We start from the raw sequence: 20,156 nt of genomic DNA on the forward strand, positions 1-20,156 counted from the left end.
GTTTTACCTGCAAAAAGATGGCGAACTTATCCTTTAAATGACTGTAAACCGATTTTTTAAAAAAAACTTGTTCCCGCCCAGCCAATAGCAAAACGATGGTCTCACGTCGATCAGAGTGGGCATCATGTGAGCTGTGGGGCCACGCTGTGGCTATATCCATCACCGACTGTGTACTTCGGACACAGCCAAGATCTGTGTACCGGCTGGTTGCCAGCACCATGTGACCGCTGTGACCAATCACAGCAGGTCGCATGATAATTGTAACAATGGATGGCTTCCTTTCATGCCATCCATTGAATATAATTGTGTCACTAGCTGTGGTTTGTCACAGTGATCACATGTACAGACTGGGCCAATCACAGCTCATCTGTGTCATGTGATTAGCTGTGGCCAATCACAGCAAATCACAGCAAAAAAACCTGAATGAATCGGCTCAATTCAGTTAAATGCTTGCTTATAGCAAATACAGTTTTTTCTATAAGCAATCATAATGCGTAAGAAAAAAAAATACTGATCATTTCCCCAGAGTAGTTGAATGTTACTATGTTAACATTCTATTACTCTGGTCACAGTGTGTTATGAAAAAAAAATCTTAAAAAAAAAAAAGAAATGTAATAATTGAAAAAAACATTTTTTTCTTGTACTGTCACCAGACAGTGTCCCTGATCAACGCACCACCAGTTATATGATGACACTGTACTGCACTAGTGACAGTATGTAAAAAAAAAAAAATTGTGAACTTTTATTTTCCAAACATTATGACAAAAAAAAAAATACAGCTTCAAAAAAATTTCCATGCCTCTTACTAAATTCCTTGGACTGTTTACTCTGCAAAAAGGGGTAATTTAGGGGATATCTGTACTCTCTTGACATTTTTGGGCCTCAAGAAATTAGTTTGTGGACTCTATAACTTTCCTACAGACTAAATAATAAATACATATTTGGATTATTATCACCAAATAAATGTAGCAGAATACATCTTGCCATAAATTTATGAAGAACAATTGTTTATTTGCAAAATGTTATAATAAAAACAAAGAAAAACTTTGAATTTTTTACAAATTTTTCGGTTAATTTTTGGTTAATTTAGCAAAAAAAAAAAAACCCAGTGGTTATTGAATACCACCAAAAGAAAGCTCCAGTTGTGTGAACAAAAAGATACAAAATTTAGTTTGGGTACAACATTGCATGACCGCACAATTGCCATTCAAAGTGCAAGAGCGTTGAAAGGTGAAAATTAGCCTGGGCAGGAAGGGGGTAAAAGTACCTAGTATTGAAGCAGTTGAATAACAAACTGACAGAGCAGCCTCAATCCTCCTCTTTTCATGTCCCCCGTCAGTGCTCCTGGCTCCCCCCCCCCTGTCAAGAGCTTCCATAACAAGCACATTGCTATGGGGTCACTCAGGTGGGCTAAATCCCAAGCCGGGCTTAACTCTGCCTGCCTCTCTCTGCTCACAGGCTGTGATTGACAATGGCTCCCACTGGTGCCTTAATGTCCTGTGTGGAGAGAGAAAACGGAGAGAGCAGCTGCTTACTGGCAAATCACTGGATTAAGGCTACGTTCACACTAGCTTTGTCAGCAGGCATCATGGAAAGTCTGCACATGGCAGCATACAGTGCTGTTCACACTGAAGCATTAGCGTCGCATTGCAGCATAACTGACGCCTCATGTTGAGTCAGGAGGAGCTGAAGCCTCCCATTCAAGTCCATGGTGCCGCTCCTCAAACGCCTGGTAGGCGTTTGCAAGGTGGTTGCGCAGCATTAATACCATTTAACTTCATTATAGGCATTTGTGGTGTGGTTTTAATGCTTGGCAAACACCTATCAACTACCTCAAAACCCTGCATAGGGCGTTTGGGGAGTGTTAAAAACGCTTCCCAAACACCTGTCTAACACCTGTCAAACGCTATAGGGGCATTTGGCAAGAGTTAGAAATAAAGTCAAGTGTGAATGAGCCCTAAGAATGGGTTCAGATAAGTATAGGGGGCTGGGGGGGACAGCATACAGAATGTTTTTTACCTTAATGCAGAGAATGCATTCATGTTATAAAAACCTCCTGCCTTTAGAACAACTTTATTCAAGCAAAGAACAAGAGTAAAAACCTAAACAGAATTCATGTATCATGGCAGGCTTTAGTAAACAGATATCTGATTGGTTGATCTGGGTAACAGTCCATTGGCCATCACCAATGCATTTTCCACTGATTTGTTAGATAAGGGTGGGTAGCAATTGCTCAGGTAGGGTTTAAGGACAAAGTCATAATGGGGGTTTTCAGCATGCGCAAACATGCAGAATCTTTGTACAAACTTTCCCAAGGACCCAAAGCTGCTGTGTATAGCTGCCCATATACACCAATTACAAGTTGCAGCTGTAAACAGGTATGTGCCTGTAAATGTGTAAGGCTTGTGCATATAAGTATGCCCCTAATTCAACAAGTCTGTGTTTTAGGCATATGTCTGTGTGCAGGTTTTATGCAAGTACTGGCACATGCCCGCCTACAGACGTACCTTGTAATTGCTGTGTGTAGGTGACTGTACACAGCAACTGTGGGTCCTGGGTACATTTTCATAGAGATTATGGACACTTATGCATGCTGTACAGACTCCCTGCAGCCTATAGTAATGCCACAGATTGAAGCAGCTTTTACGAGAGTCAACTATGTAACAGAGTAATAACAAGTGTTTTTAAACTTCATATATTGTCACTACAAAATAAAACAATAAAATCAGATATAATAAAACATGATAGATATGAAAATGCTGTAAAATAATACACACAGAATCATACAAAGTAACCGATAACATAAAACTCAATACATTTTGAGAATGTCTTGGATTTCATTTCAAATCATGTCAGTGGTTTTGAAGAAAGAAAAATCCATCCAAGAAATTGGCAACAGAAAAGAATGCAGCACATCCTGCCATCTGGAAGACACCCAACGTTCTAGCAAAAGACTCTTAACAGAGTGAACATGACACTGGTTTATTGATGCTATGGAACACATTAATATTTTTGTGTACAGTCAGGTGCTAAGTATGAATACAACACTTAGTTCACAGCGGTTTTCAGGAAATGCAGACATTTAACATTTCCAGTTGCTGAATCAGATGCCAAAAAACTGCATTACCATTAGTGATGGATAGATTAACCAACTTTACTGTGCTGTCTGCATTTGTACATTTTCTGGAGCACATTTGCACGCCCATTATTCATACACCATTTGTCAGTTATTGTGCTAATTACCATGTGTCTGTGCTGTCCAATTTTTTAGGGGCAGCGGTTATACAGAGAACATTCTGTTCTGATTCGAATGTGCTACCCTTCGATACCAACCATAAGTGAGAGGCTGTGGCCAATACAGTTCATTGAGGACAGGCTCTGCATGATACTTCATGTTGTTCATCCTACAAATCCCAGTGTATGGTGAAATAATGTTTTGCACTTGTTCAGGGTAGGCCCTTAGATATAAAATGGTATGATTTTTGTTTCTAGTAACAAAGAAGGTGTGCTGCCCCTTTAAGTAAAATGCAAGTCAATGTGCAAAGTAAGAAAATAAATGAACAAAATCACTAAATTTCATGAATAACTATATAAGATATATCCAACATGACATATATAGCAATAAAATCTTTCATTCATAACCACAAAAGTTTCTGAAATTCCATATACACGATTCTTGTTTCAACTGATCCTTCAAACTATTAAAAATCCTTCCTAAGGCTAGGTTCACATCTGTGCGGGTGGTGATGCTGCGGATCAGCATGAAAATCCGTGCAGCTGCACCACCCGCACAGAGAAATGCAGACCCACGGGCAGTTGCCATTAGTTCTAATGGCACGCTGCCCGCACTGCATTTTCGGAAGAAGTGCAGGGACTCCTCTGCATGTCACGGGGCACGAGAGTCCATTCAAATGAATGGGCTCTCAAGTCCACGCAAAACGTGACCCGCACATATGTGAACTGGGGCTAACCGGGAGACACCACAAGGAGCAGGCTGTTAACTTTGTAAGTCAGAGAGGTTTATTCTGAGCCTCTCTATGACTGTGTTATATTTTATTACTGTGCCCTGACTTTCCATAACTTCATGGCTGACTGCAATCCTCTTGCCCTTACATACTTCTGAGATAGTCTAATTGGATGGTGCAATGGAAAATAGCAAGGTATCAATGTGAAACTAAATCAGAGAGGAACACATAGGTTTTTCTGTTTGCAGCTGAGCTATAAGCAAGTAAATATGACAATAATGTAACAATGCAACTCCAATTATTAATGCCATATTACAAATTTTGATTGCTAGTATTGGAAGCACCTGGGAGGCTGAGTCAGCTGCCAGTCAGGAATATGGGCAGATCCTGTCATTGTTGTCAGGATCCCTGCAGAGCCTGGACCAGCTCTGTGATGTCAGCCTTTAGCCTGTCGTTGGCTGAATCTGGGTCACAGATCTCAGAACTAAGTGCATTCCAGTCAGTGGCATCACTTAGGTTGGTGTCACCTGGTGTAACACACAGTGTCACTCCAACTCCTCCCACTAGCCTGCCACAGTGCTCTCCAGTGTACAGCAGCCATCTTCATGACATAACCAGGGGTGTTTTATGAAAGCAGTGGGCCTGTGTGCAGGATCATAATTTGGGCCCTAATACTAGAGAAAGCAATGTGGTGTGCACAGCGCGCAGGGAAAAAATTGGGTGTGGTTTTCAGGGGCTCTAGGTAGCTCCTGCTGTTCACATAGTAAAGATGCCTGATTATTGAGGGCTTAAATGCCTTGTGCGGCCATTCTGCTCCCACTCAGCTCCTTCCTGACAGGGTTGCCAACCCCCCCAGGTTAAGAGAGAGAAGGGGGTGAGAGAGGGGTGGTGAGAGAGAGGGGGATGAGAGAGAGAGAGAGGGATGAGAGAGTGGTGGATGAGAGAGAGAGAATAGGGGTGAGGGAAAGAGAGAGAGAGGAGGATGAGGCAGAAAGGGGTGAGAGAGAGGGGGGGTGGGAGAGAGGGGGATGAGAGAGAGGGGGTGGAAGAGAGGGGGTGAAAGAGATAGGGGGTGATAGAGAGAGGGGGTGATAGAGAGAGGGGGTGATAGAGAGAGGGAGTGATAGAGAGAGGGAGTGATAGAGAGAGGGAGTGATAGAGAGAGGGGATGATAGAGAGAGGGGGGTGAGAGAGAGGGGGGTGAGAGGGGGGTGAGAGAAGGGGGTGAGAGAGGGGGGGGGGTGAGAGAGAGAGAGAGAGAGAGAGGGGGGGTGAGAGAGAGAGGGGGAGAGAGAGACGGGTGTGAAAGAAAGGGCCTCCCCTATCCCCCCCATATTACACCAGGAGACTCCCCCATCCCCTCCTCAAACCTACACCGGGAGATCACCCCCCCAAAAAAAAATTGTATACTGAAATCTTTATAATTATATCAAAAGTGTTCCCTGATCACAGCGTCAGTGTCTGGTCTTGTCACTTAATATGGACTCTCACCTTCCTGCAGCCTGCCGGTTCCATCACCAGCTGTGTAGCGAGAGACGATCACATCCCAGGACTCCAACCCGCTCTGCCACCATAAGTGAGCTGCTTCTTGGCTCGGAGCCTGTCACTACTGCCTCCTCCTGCTTCGTTCCTCTAACTGTCGCCGAATGGTCAATCTGTGTCCGTCTCTAATGTCACCCCTCCGGTGGGTGTCACCAGGGTGCCGTCCACACCCCCCGCACCCCCATAGTGATGCTACTGACTCCTGTGACCAACAGAATAAGTATGGCCAAAAGAGCTTTGACCATACTTTTCCTTTAATACAGGAAATACTTGGCTTCTTGTGCCAGAACAGTGTTACTACAACCAATTTATATAAAATATTGCAAACTTCAGAAAAAACCCCAGAAAAAGACAGGGTGTGAAATTAGCCTGGCACACTGTCAGAGCTTTTGTTATATATTTTACCTGTTTATGACCAAATACAGTATGTCCGTTAATGTTTAATTTTTTTTTTAAAGATCTCTTCTATGCAATACATGCATTATGAGGCTACAGGACTTCAAAACCCTATGTAATTTCAGTAAGTTGCCTTTTTGTGAAAAAACAAAAACACGCTTATAAGGTCTTGATGTTTCCAGCAGTCAAGCACTCAACTCAAAACGTGCAAAATTGTGTGCTGCCTTAATGTATAACTGAATGCATAACTTGGGAAAATTGTCACTTCTCATAACATCACTGGAGCTTCCCCTTATTCTTTATGCAGGCTGTTTTAATAGTTACCATGAAGGGTAACAGGTTTTTGTCTGCAGCCCAGCCATTTTTAACAATCTGTTATCTAATTTTATGGGATGATACCAATAAACAAGCCCAATTATCTCAATTATCACTTTTAAAAAAGGCAAACAAGAATTATGCATGTAGAATTCATGGCTCTGAAGGAAAACTTGTGTAAGCAGTAACTAATCAAAGGTTGAAGGGGAGTAGTATTACTTCAGAAGCCTGCAATTGTGAATAAATTAGGGAAGCCTAAGGTAAAGCTAAATATTTATCTCCAGAAACAGTGAACACTTGTTAAATCATCAATCAATGAGGTTGGTAGATTTATGAGGTCTTTGAGCTGGAGTATTCCTATAAAGTGACCTTTCTGTTTATCTTAATGTTTAAGGTCTACCACAGCACTTAGACTACTGACATACATACATTACCTGTAAAACACTGTTACTGCATTTTATGATGTTCAGTTGTGCAATTACCTTATTGGTACATGGCACAAACATGGTTACACTGACAGAGAGAGAGAGAGGATAGTGAATATTATGGTGCTATTTTAACTCATTTCTTTGTGCTGTATTATAGTGTATTATATTGTAAGAATTGTATTTCACTACCTAAGAAAATCAGATATGGTTTCTATTTCAAATGTATTATTGGAAGCAAAAGCCAGTTGGCCTCACTTTTTAGAGTGAATTGATTGGAATCAGTATTTTCTAAAACAATCAGTTTCTTTATTTTATTTTTGCATACTGATCAGAGTAAAGAGGAATAAGTAGCTATAGTTTCTAAGATATTGGGGTTGATTTACCAAAGGCAAGGTACTTTGCAAAAGAATGTCACATTTCAAATACCCAATCATATGCATGGAGAATGAAGAAAAAAAGTTATTTTGAATGGAAAAATCCCCTGCATAGTGCAACATCAGTTGCAAAGTTAACAGTCAATTTGCCTTTAGTAAAATACCCAATTTTCTCAAATACGTATCGAGGGGACTTTTTTATCAGTGGTTCTTTCAAAAAAGAAGATGTTTGTTGCTATGTTGGAACCAGATTCAATTTTTAATTTCAATCCAATTTGTGTATATAGAAGTCCATAATATAGCTAGTTATAGGCAGTTATTACTGAAGTGTAAATGGGAAAATGGAGGTAACAGTGACTAAACCTCAAAAGACAATAGAGACTGGGAAGGCTTAGGAATGATTGAAGTAGAAGAACATTGATTAGATGGGATTATTTCAATAACATTACAGGACAAGTTTCGTTGTATGTGAATAAGTAGTATTAGCTATACCATGACCTGGATAAATGAGAACCTTCACATAAATATACAACGATGGCAACATTGCTTATTTTTATAGCACCATAGACGAGTGCAGGGCTCTCTTATCTTTCTCTTTTTTCATTTCTACTAACTTTTTCTAAGCAAATGTATGCTTTATTGAGTGTATTTTGTATTTTATTTTTACTTGTACCACCCTCCTATATATCTTTCATATTGCACTAATTTAGTAATAATAATAGTGACAATTTAAAAGCTTGCTTCATAAACATAAGTTCATATGCTTTTGGAGAGTATACGTATATTTATGCGGTAAAAATGGTAGCACACAGCCAGACATTTCTGTCACAAGATTAATGTACAGGGATCAATAACAATTACTGTAAACTAAACATGGGAATGGTCAATCTGGCTAAAACTAGCTAAATGAGGACATGATTGTTGTATGTCAATGTGTACCTTTATTATACTGCATAAGACCGATATTCTGATCTCCTTTGCGATAAAGTGGTTGTGACCTCAGAAATGAAATATGAACAAAGCATAGCCCTCTATAATGTGTACTGTTCTGCTGTTCTGCATGCAGAGCACTAAGTGTCATTTCTGTCTACAGCTGCATCCCTCTACTATCAGCATGAATCACGTCTGACAAGTTTTCCTGACACCAAGAGAAAAAAGATGACAGGGGAGGACATATCATGTGATTGATAGCCCCAGCTCTGTTCCTGTGAGCTGTGTGTATATGTGTGTGTTGGGGGGGGTGCCCCTTACCTTCACTCAGCTCTGATCATCTCCTCAATCAGGAGTTGAGAGACCCTGTGTAAATTCTGCACTTTGAATGGATGTAGAGGACAGATGTCTTTAGATAAACAGGTACAACTTATGTAGGTGGATTTTTTTTTTCATCTCTGTGTATCACCTGAGGTGAGTCACTGCACTGGATATATATGTAAGGGTTTACAACCACTTTTAAGTTGAAGTCCAGGCCAGGGACGGACTGACAACTCATGGGGCCCCTGGGCAATAGGGGATTATGGGGCCCCTGTGTCCTTGCCCAAACTCAAAACATCCTATAAAAAGGTACTGGGGGCATCTCATGGGGCCCCCTACTGACCCCGGGCCCTCGGGCAGTGCCCGAATTTCCAAATGGTCAGTTCGCCCCTGGTCCAGGCATACATAAAAGATGCAAATAATGCAGCTTTGCATTCATAGTTTCATCATTATGTGTATTTTTTAAATGCAAACATTGTAAGTACTTGTATTTGACTTGGCTTTAGCCTCCTAAAATCCCCTATACAGCAAAGCTGAGACTGGGAAAGGGAGAATCAGTACTAGGAGCTAATCATTTTTGCTGAAATGCTCATGTGCTTGCATGGAAATGGTGATAGGAAGAGAGAACAGGCTGGCAAAGAGATGAGTTATGGGTTGGGGGAGGAAAAAAAGACTGCTTGTGTTACTTAACTGCACCAGAGAAAATTGAGGTCTCCTGTCCTGCCAGATGGGGTTGGGCTGTGTAAATCTCAAGATTGGTAAACAGGAATTTGAAACCTTCAGGCAGGTAAAATGGCTCAAGTATATATATTTCACCTGTGAATTTAGCAGGTTGTTTAAAGTTTAAATCTAACTGTAGTATGGTAATTATATTATTATTATTCTAAAGTATTTATATAGCACCAACAGTTTGCGCAGCGCTTTACAAAATGAAATAGCCAACATGGCAATTAAAAAGTATAAACTAGACAAAAAGGACATATTAACTTTCCATAAGCAAAATTTGATAAACTTGGTAATGAAAGTTGATTATATGCTTTATTATCTTACTGACTTGCATTACAGTATCCAATGCATTAGTAATTTGGCAAACAATTGCAATCTAACTCTAATGCAAACAACTGAATATTTCTTTTCTGGTTTTTGCTGCTGTTGAATTTTTAACTAGAATGACACCAAATTAAAATATTCTATGTTTTATCTGAGACAGTTTAAATAGGCTTGCAAGTTAGTAAAACAGATGTCTCCTTCTTTGTTAACATATTAGGGGTTTATTACAGGAACAATAAAGACTTAAGGTCAGACATTTGTTTTGTGTTCTGAAACAGAGATCAAAGACAAACATTCTATTTCTTAGTTTGCAAAAAAAAAGGTTGCCCCGATGAACTTTGCACTTGAAGTCTAACAGCAATGCATTATGCACATAACCTTTTGCTACTTGTGCCATGGGGAAACAGCATTGATATGTAATAGTACTTTGTATGTAAAAGGTTTAACATACTTAAGGCACTGTAATAACCTCCTAAAGAAGAGAATGCATGCAGAAACAACAATCAATTTAATCAGTATTGCCAACTGTGTAAAAAGCTGTGTAAAATAAACAAAAAAAATAGAAGAGTCTGACCTAGCCTAGTGAATGTTGTCTATTACAGTTTTCCTGCCCTATAACACATCAGTTTTAGTACATGAAAATGCATGTTAGGCTGAAATACCATTCATTCCTGTGTGCCTGGTTTACACCTATGTGCTTAGTGTGTTTTTTTTTCTAAGGAAACAATAAGGACCTATTGACATCTATATGTGTGTGCAATACTCTGTGCATCTAGGTGTGAATGAGTCATTAAACAGAGCTGTCACTATTTTGTAATTACAATTACCCTCCTCCAAACATTTAAGCTGTACTACACTTTTCATCTGAAGCATCACATGACTTTAGTATATGTGTCAAAAGATAAATTAGAAATCTCCAAACAAGTTGAGGTTGCAGAAAGACAGCTGCTGTAAAATTACTACTAAGAAGGAAAAAATCAAGGAATGCTTGGACCAGTCAGTGAAACTAACACTATATAATCATTTTTATATCCCCATAATTATTTTCTGCTGATGCCTCTTAAAATAAAACAATACTGCAGGGAGAAAGGGTCTGTGTTGTAATGACCATATTAGGTTTACAAGCCTGCGAAGTCAAAGAGAGAGGTCCCAATCCCTGTGAGATTTAGGAAGCCAAGCTTGATTTAACAATTCTTAAACTATGAATATTGTCATTTTTTTTATGGGGGGCAGGTTACAACTTCTCAGTTTGTTACTGCTGTTTTTCCTTTCCTGTTCAATAATTTGTGACAGAGGAAGAGCACCCTAGTCCGGGTGAACACATCAAAATAAACTAGACAAAAAAACTAACTCTTCCGATTAAGAGTTTTGGATGAAATTATATTTTACTGTAGTAAACACAATAAAACCACAAAGGTATATGCAAGCAAATATGAAATGAAGCAGAGAAACTATTCTGGATGTATGTGGGTTAAATTGTTATATTGGTTAATAAGTGTAATCAAAGCACATTTGCACCAGTATTTCTTAACCATAATAACTTAAAACACTACTACATAAGAACCATGAATACTTACTGCAATGTCTTTCCCAGCCCACTTGCATTCATCTCTTCGAGTGTTAGTTACAGGCCAAGTGATCTAAAAGAATTCAATAATTACAATTCATTAAACTTTCCATCTTTTTGTATTTACACATATTATTAGTCAAGAAAAAATGTTCAAAGCTAAAACTTGTGCTAGTTATGTTTCTGAGAAACAGGATCTCACTTAAAAAAAACAAAAAAAAAACATATTTAACAGTAGCAGATAAGGAACAATTAAACCACTGGGTTCCTGTGCCCTTTCATCAAAGCGGAGTTAATTCAGAATCTTTTTGTATGGGTACCTTTAAAGGTATTTGGAAAAGTGTTAAAGCCTGTGTGACCAAAATTTCTCAAAACCAAATAATTCTTCTAAGCCAGTATTGTTTAATACAGAATGTGCTAGATAAAAAGCACCTGTTCAAATAAATATCTTTTCCCTGCCACTTTTAAAAGGCACACAATGTTCCACATTAACTTTTTTTTTTTTTCAAAAAAAGGGTGGAATTGATAAACTATACTATAAAATACACATAAAATGTTCCAGAGCCGATTGGTTATTTATGATTTTTCCAGTTACATTTATCCCTGAACGTTTCCATATTCAGCCAATGTAATAAGCATGTATTCTTCCCTCTACCATAGAAAAGCATTTCCAGACAATTACAGTCAGCTGTTCTATCCAGGAATTACTTGAGCTGGACTTTATTGAGAGAGTCCACTCAGAGTTTGTGCTGAAGGTAGCACCAACCACATTCGCCAATGTAGGCTTAAATGCTATTGGTGGCAGTAAAAAAATTGTTTGCAGTATTATTCTGTGAGTAATGACATAGGCTACATAAAAGACACTTGTCCACAGGGAAGAACGACAAAAAAGCCTACATTTTAGTCCAGAGAAAGGCAAAAAAAGTCTTATAAAGCATGCTAAAATTTCTTCCAACAAGGAAAAATAACATTACAACCTGAACAAATCCCCGTAATGGCTTCTTTTTAAGGGATAATTAATTCAGCTTTGTTATTTCTTCCTCACAGCTCAGGTCTTTCCTTACTTTAGTTGCCCTGTTCTTTACTATGTCCACTACTGCAACATTACCTTTTTGCAAACGGATTCCTAAAACTGAGCTGTACTGTATATTTCAAGAGGTCTTACTAATGCTTTTTACAGGTGATATATTATTTCTCTCTTGATTCTATATCTCTTTAATACAAGAAAGTATCTGCTGCAGATTGGCATTGCATGTCATTATTAAAGGATAAGTGCAGTTTAAAACAAAGTGTGCTTACCCTTCTTTCCCTCTTCCCCTAACCAAACCTCTACCCCCACAGATGCATACTTACCTCAGTTTGACAGCTGGTTTTCTGTTTGTTTACATCTAGAGGCCTAAGTCTTCACTTTTCTGTCTGAACCTGCCTATAACAGTCTCAAAGACTTCTATGGGACCATCTCTAACCTCAGAGAAGGACAACATAGAAGTCTATGGGGCATTCATGTGCAGCGATGGCCAAGAGAGTGAGTACCCATACCACTGCATGTAAAGAATGTAAAGAATGTAAAGAAATAGTGAAACTGTGGCTGTTGGATCAAGTGAGTATGCATATGTGGAGGGGAAGGGTGAGTTAGGTTACATAAAAGGAAACTGTCTAAAAGGATATATGCACTTTGCTTTAAAGGGCACTTATCCTTTAGGTCTGTGACAGATTATGTATAACTTTATCTATATTAAGCTTAATTTGCCATTAGTTAAAACAACCAGTGCTTCCTGGTTAGCTTGCACGTTAGAGACATCTTGTAGGGACATTATTCCACTATATAGCTTTGTGTCATCTGCAAAAACAGACTTGCCATATTTGATCCCAAACGTTATATATATAATTTATAAATAGATACAAATGTAACCGTCCAAAAAAAATCTAGCATTTAGTAGGCCAGACAGAAAAAAAAACACACAGTTGATGCATTTTAGAATAAGTGGACCAAAAAGGTTCACCAGCCACCGCTGTACCACCATGTAACAGTATGATAGACTTGTGTACTCCTGTGCTCTTTGTTTCTCTTTGTAGAATGTGCTCCTATACATAGTCAAATGACAAAAAAGGGCATCCAAGACTTGCTGGGACACTAATTTAAAAAAGGCCCAAAAAAACACCTGGAGAGCCCACTGTCTCAGGCCAGGCCACCCACAACAGACAAGGTCACCCTCCAGTGGGTATCCCAGCAGGTCACCAAAAATGCATATACTGTATGGAAGGAGCGCCAGACCAAAAGATAAAAGAGTCCAAATTCATCTATTGATATTGTGCTAAAAGACAGCCAATGTGTTTTGAGGGTCAAAGGAACTGCCCATTCATCAGGGCTTTAGTTAAAAATGAGAAACATGAGTGGACTAAGAGTAAAGGCTTTCCTGTTTTAATCCATGCAGGGAAGCTGATTGCTGCATTAGCATTCCTGGCTAGCAGTATCTGTATCAGCAGTCAAAAAAGAAACGTATTGTTTCTTATTTTGACCGCTGATTAGTGATGGGCTGCATGTTTGAATCGAATGTAAGTTCGGCTCAAACATGGGCCGTTTGTGTGTTCGTTGAACACACTAACAGTACGGGCATTAGGCGGGCTGTTAGCCCACAGCGCTCCACATTGCACTATGCTCTGACAGTGGACTGTGATTGGCCAAAGTATTACGTATGACCTTGTGACCTGTGTGCTTTGGCCAATCACAGGGCATAATGACATCACAGGAGCAAGCGTCGAGGGCGGAGTGGATTTTTTTTCCTTTTTTCAGGTAGCCGGTGGCAGCGTGATTGACGTTGGATCTAATTCGAAGGACTTTTTTTATTTTTAATAAAGGACTTGTCAAAAACTGTCTCCTGACTTTTTTTACACTAAACTTTTTTTTTGTGAATGGGTAGTAGTATCATGTACTGCATACTCATTCACATAGGGAGGGCGGTATCTGGGTTTATCCTCTAGATTTTTATAAACCCCCAGCCTGCAGACCCCCACAGCCAGCGGCCAGGGTTGTCCCCCCTTGTCCCCATCAACATGTTCCCCTGCCACAAAGTTACACATGTTAAGGGTATGTGGCCTGGTATGGTTTGGGGGGGCGCTCACTCGTCCCCCCCTTTCCTTACCTGCTAGGCTGCATGTGCTCAGATAAGGGCCTGGTATGGATTTTGGGGGAGATCCAACATCATTTTCATGACATGGGGGGTTCCCCTCAAAATCCATACCAGATCTGACATGATATGGATGGGGGGGCACCTTATGCCCTTTTTTTTTTTTTTTTTTTAATTCTCAGGCAATGCTGATATATAATATGATATATGATATTCCACAGCAAGTTGAACTCGTGGATGGTACTAATTGTATTAAAATTCTCAAACAAAAGCTTTTTTGTTTGATGTAGAAACATTATAGTGTGGATTATTGTTCTTCGTTGTTTCTGATCATGCGTAGTCTTTCGTTTCTGATTTTTCTTGTACGAAAACCGTACACATTAAACAAAAATTGTTAGTTCTGTTCACATACAGGAAAGATTTTGAAGTTTGTTCCTTCTGAAAATTTCATTTGGAAAGTCTGAATTGGATGTCCAAAGTTGTGTACCGTATTTTCTGGCGTATAAGACGACTTTTTACCCCTTGAAAATCTTCTCAAAAGTCGGGGGTCGTCTTATACGCCGGTATATGGCATACTGACACTTTTTAGGGGGGCGGCGGCACCCCCCCCTTCCAATGGAAGGGACACTAAGTACAGGGGTGGGCAGAGGCTGCTGTTTCTTACCTGGCTCCGGTCCCACGACGATCCGGTCCAGGAAGCGCGGCTGCTCCTTCTGTTCGGCCACTGGATGTTCGCGCGGCTGCTCAGCTCCGCCTCCTCACCGGTGATTGGCCGCCAGAACTGTAACTCAGGAAAGGCACACAGGCGGCCAATCACCGACGAGGGGGCGGAGCCGAGCGGCCCCGCAAAAATTCGAGTGAAGGAGCGGCCGGTAAGTGTGCAGTGTAGAGGTGCTGCTGCAACCACATATGCTGGCTGCAGCAGCACCATACTATAACAGAGGTCAGCAAGTGTAATTGGTGTCAGTGGGAGGAATAGTGCCCCATCATTGGTGTCACTGATACCAATGATGGAGCACTATTCCTCCCACTGACACCAACGATGGGGCACTATTCCTCCCCCCCACTGACACCAACGATGGGGCACTATTCCTCCCCCCCACTGACACCAATGATGGGGCACTATTCCACCCACCACTGACACCAATGATGGGACACTGTTCCACCCACTGACACCAATGATGGGGCACTATTCCTCCCACTGACACCAATGATGGGGCACTATTCCTCCCACTAATACCAATGATGGGGCACTATTCCTCCCACAGATACCAATGATGGGGTGCTATTCCTCCCACTGATACCAATGATGGGGCACTATTCCTCCCACTAATACCAATGATGGGGCACTATTCCCCCCACTGACACCAATGATGGGGCACTATTCCTGCCACTGATACCAATGATGGGGCATGATTCCCCCACTGACACCAATGATGGGGCAGTATTCCCCCCACTGATACTAATGATGGGGCACTATTCCTGCCACTGATACCAATGATGGGGCACGATTCCTCTCACGGATACCAATGATGGGGCACTATTCCTCCCACTGACACCAATGATGGGGTGCTATTCCTCCCACTAACACCAATGATGGGGCACGATTCGTCGCTCTGACACCAATGATGGGGCACTATTCCTCCCACTAATACCAATGATGGGGCACTATTCCTCCCACTGATACCAATGAGGCACTATTCCTCCCACTGACACCAATGATGGGGCACTATTCCTCCCACTAATACCAATGATGGGGCACTATTCCTCCCACTAATACCAATGATGGGACACTATTCCTCCCACTGACACCAATGATGGGGCACTATTCCTCCCACTGACACCAATGATGGGACACTATTCCTCCCACTGACACCAATGATGGGGCACTATTCCTCCCACTGGTGTGCATTGCTAGAGGGGTAGTCTTATACAGCGAGTATAGCCCAAACACTACATTTTAGCAGGAAAAGTAAGGGGTCGTCTTATACGCCCAGTCGTCTTATACGCTGGAAAATACGGTACACAAAATAGATTTAAAGTAGATTTTATTTCTTAAAAATAATAAAAAAATATTATGCCACTCCTAAATTTTGAAGAAAAACAGAACACATGTTCTTCTTTTTATAATGATGTGCATACATACAAGCTGGGGAATAAATATCTTTTCTATGTTGTGAAATGGGCCATGCTAAGCTGAGAAGATACATTTATTGTTGCATGGCCTCCACTGTATGCTAAAGTGAGGCCTAAAAGGGAACTATAGCAAGAAGAACGGAAAAAATGGTGGGTAAAAAAGGGAAACATTTGAAAAATATGTGTTTATGACAATTTCCTGTCAAATTTCAGTGAATGTTTGTGAAATATAAAATCTCAGAATATCGCTTGTAATAGAGTACAGTGCTGTATGTGCACAGGACAGAACACGTTTACATCTCACACTTCATGTTGTCTGCCCTCTCAGCATCATCTAGATGCATCTGCGTGACTTGTGTTATTTCAAAGAGCTCTGTGCAATTAAGCAAAATTGACAAACTGTGTTATATGAACATTTAAACCAGAAAGCCCTGTACTCATTTTATATTTATATATCTTACATATTATTATAATAACAATATAATTATAGCAGTTAGATTTTAAACTACATTTACTAAACCGTGGCAACATTTTTTTGTACCATAGTGCTTATTATTATACGTTATATACTGTATTTAGGCAGGGATACTTTTCTAATAAGGCCTATGATTATCACTAATATCTTAATGCTGCATAGTATTATGTTAAGTTAAATAGTCTTCTAGCCCATTGTAAAATCCAGAGATCCTCACAGCCAATTATTCATGCTTGTTGAAAGGCTTTTAGGAATTAGGTATAGAATAAAACATGATCCTCATTTAATACCATACTGTGATTCTTCTGGGAACCTCAGATAATGTAATATAAATAGAAACACTAGTTACAGACTGTATTCTTGCACAATATCATTTACATGTGACATTGTCCAGAGATTGTCTCTTATATGCTATTGGGTGAAAAAAACTACCTAAACACCTGGATGAAAATGAACTTCCTTTAAATCCTTTTTATTGGATTTGTGTTTTATACAGCTGTGTGAGAGCTACGGACATTGTCTTTTTCCAGAATGTACATCCTTTTATCAGTCAAGGCAATGCTTAAGCTAAAAAGTTGCATTCATAAAGGCAAAAAAATACAATCATCAATTATTAACCAGGTACCTAAATGATCACACTCAAGCACAACTATGTACAGTCAAGTCCATAAATATTGGGACATCGACACAATTCTAACATTTTTGGCTCTATACACCACCACAATGGATTTGAAATGAAACAAACAAGATGTGTTTTAACTGCAGACTGTCAGCTTTAATTTGAGGGTATTTACATCAAAATCAGGTGAACGGTGTAGGAATTACAAATGTTTGCATATGTGCCTCCCACTTGTTAAGGGACCAAAAGTAATGGGACAGAATAATAATCATAAATCAAACTTTCACTTTTTAATACTTGGTTGAAAATTCTTTGCAGTCAATTACAGCCTGAAGTCTGGAACGCACAGACATCACCAGACTGGTACAAGTTGATCTTGGTCTCATCTGTCCATAGGATGTTGTTCCAGAACTGTGAAGGCTTTTTTAGATGTCGTTTGGCAAACTCTAATCTGGCCTTCCTGTTTTTGAGGCTCACCAATGGTTTACATCTTGTGGTGAACCCTCTGTAATCACTCTGGTGAAGTCTTCGCTTGATTGTTGACTTTGACACACATACACCTACCTCCTGGAGAGTGCTCTTGATCTGGCCAACTGTTTTGAAGGGTGTTTTCTTCACCAGGGAAAGAATTCTTCGGTCATCCACAACAGTTGTTTTCCGTGGTCTTCCGGGTCTTTTGGTGTTGCTGAGCTCACTGGTGCGTTCCTTCTTTTTAAGAATGTTCCAAACAGTTGTTTTGGCGACGCCTAATGTTTTTGCTATCTCTCTGATGGGTTTGTTTTGTTTTTTCAGCCTAATGATGGCTTGCTTCACTGATAGTGACAGCTCTTTGGATCTCATCTTGAGAATTGACAGCAACAGATTCCAAATGCAAATAGCACTCTTGAAATGAACTCTGTACCTTTTATCTGCTCATTGTAATTGTGATAATGAGGGAATAACACACACTTGGCCATGGAACAGCTGAGAAGCCAATTGTCCCATTACTTTTGATCCCTTACCAAGTGGGAGGCACATATGCAAACTGTTGTAATTCCAACACCGTTCACCTGATTTGTAAATACCCTCAAATTAAAGCTGACAATCTGCAGTTAAAGCACATCTTGTTCGTTTAATTTCAAATCCATTGTGGTGGTGTACAGAGCCAAAAATGTTAGAATTGTGTCGATGTCCCAATATTTATGGACCTGACTGTATGTTTACAAAAACCCCATGCTTCACGTACTCCCAAAAGATCATGTTTTAAAGATTTCTATAACTGTGAACAACGCGAGTAAAAACTGTTTCACTGGCACATTATTACATTTGCTAAATCATTAAAATCCTAAAATCAGACCTTAAAAGAGAAGTAGTGTTTTTTTCCCCCATTTATACTTACCTAGGTGGATGCAACATCGGTCCAATGCCACCTCTGTCCCCCGACAACTCTAAGTGTGAGAACTCGGTGATCGCATGACCGCTGATCTCTGAGTTCCCACAGTCGCTCTCACTGGAGCGCTATGCTGTGGATGGGGAGGGACCAGCTGGCTCAGGTTCTCAGTGGCTCGCTGAGAGGCTGAGCCATATGCAGCTCCAGACTCTGGGGTGGATCTCAACTTTGAAGTTAGGATCTTTCCCCATCCTGGACCTGCTGAGTGACGTCAGCTGACAATAGACTTCAGCCCGCTGTCAGCTGAGAATGGGTCACAGGAGTGCAGAATGAACTGCACTCTAGTGATCCACAGGAGAAGTAAAGCCAATGGAACTTTGGCTGTACCTCTCCTTTAATGGGTATACTTATGCCTGAAGATTACAGTTAGATCTTTTTCTCAAAAGTAACCACAAATGCCAATGCTTATGAAATAAAAATCAGTGAATAAAAGTAGGATAACAGTGGCATAAACAGCCACTAGCTAAGAGGAGGAATCCATTGACTTGAATAAAATATGTTATCTACACCTCATCTGTATAAATTCTGCCTGTAAACCCTAGGTAAATCAAAAGTGCAGCGCTGGAAAAAAGACACTATAAATATAAATAATTAGATAAACAGTTCATATGGTGATTTCAAGTGACATCAGGTTCTTTCATATAATCGTATCCTTCTGGTGGTAAGGTGCTGTGAGATAAGGTGCAGAAAGAATGCACACTCACCAGAACGCACAATTTAATGAGCGTTTGTAAATATATGTTTCTCCTGAGGTCATCTGCTGGTCAGGGTGATGTCTGGAATCCAATATCCTCCCTTCAGTGGTCCTGGATGTTTATCAAGGTGGTCCAGTATACCCCTCAGGTAGTAGCCTATGGACTGCTCTGTAGTGGTAGGGAAAGCTCCTTCTCCAGTGGTCAGGTGGATGGCTGTGGATTGATACTCCCCAAGGGAGTCAAAGCAGAGACATCTCCATAGTGTAGTAAGTATATACTTTATTAGGGCAAAACGAGGATATATAGAGTAAAAATTCAGTAGATGTACAAGCGATTACATGGACTAACCGTCCAGTGTTAAAGATGGCCGCCGGAGCTCCACGATGCTCCGGCGGCATGACGTCACGGCGTTGCTGGCTCCTCCTACGCGTTTCGTGCGCACGCACGTTGTCTGGGGGGATTTGCCAATCATTGAGAAACATATATTTACAAACGCTCATTAAATTGTGCGTTCTGGTGAGTGTGCATTCTTTCTGCACCTTATCTCACAGCACCTTACCACTAGAAGGATACGATTATATGAAAGCACCTGATGTCACTTGAAATCACCATATGAACTGTTTATCTAATGATTTATATTTATAGTGTCTTTTTTCCAGTGCTGCACTTTTGATTTACATTGTTTTAGAGGTTTTGATGGTTACCTGGTGTACAGCTGCTATACTTTCTTTGTAGGTACGCTCGCATATATTTCCCATATTGTTTGTAAACCCTAGGTGTTCACCC

The 20,156-nt window shown here is 40.4% G+C and overlaps 1 protein-coding gene across 1 annotated transcript in view; it reads right to left on the bottom strand.

The window, feature by feature from the left end:
• The window catches only part of SEMA3A (semaphorin 3A), a 340,089-nt gene that overhangs the window by 212,126 nt on the left and 107,807 nt on the right, over window positions 1-20,156 (bottom strand). The window contains exon 3 of the mRNA XM_089685956.1: window positions 10,899-10,961. Coding sequence (XP_089542082.1) covers window positions 10,899-10,961 — 63 coding nt within the window. The remainder of the gene's footprint in view (window positions 1-10,898; window positions 10,962-20,156) is intronic.

The sequence above is a fragment of the Staurois parvus genome, unplaced genomic scaffold (assembly GCF_062004578.1).
Source record: "Staurois parvus isolate SC_StPar_1 unplaced genomic scaffold, SC_StPar_1.0 ptg000019l, whole genome shotgun sequence".
In the NCBI taxonomy this organism is placed as follows: Eukaryota; Metazoa; Chordata; class Amphibia; order Anura; family Ranidae; genus Staurois; species Staurois parvus.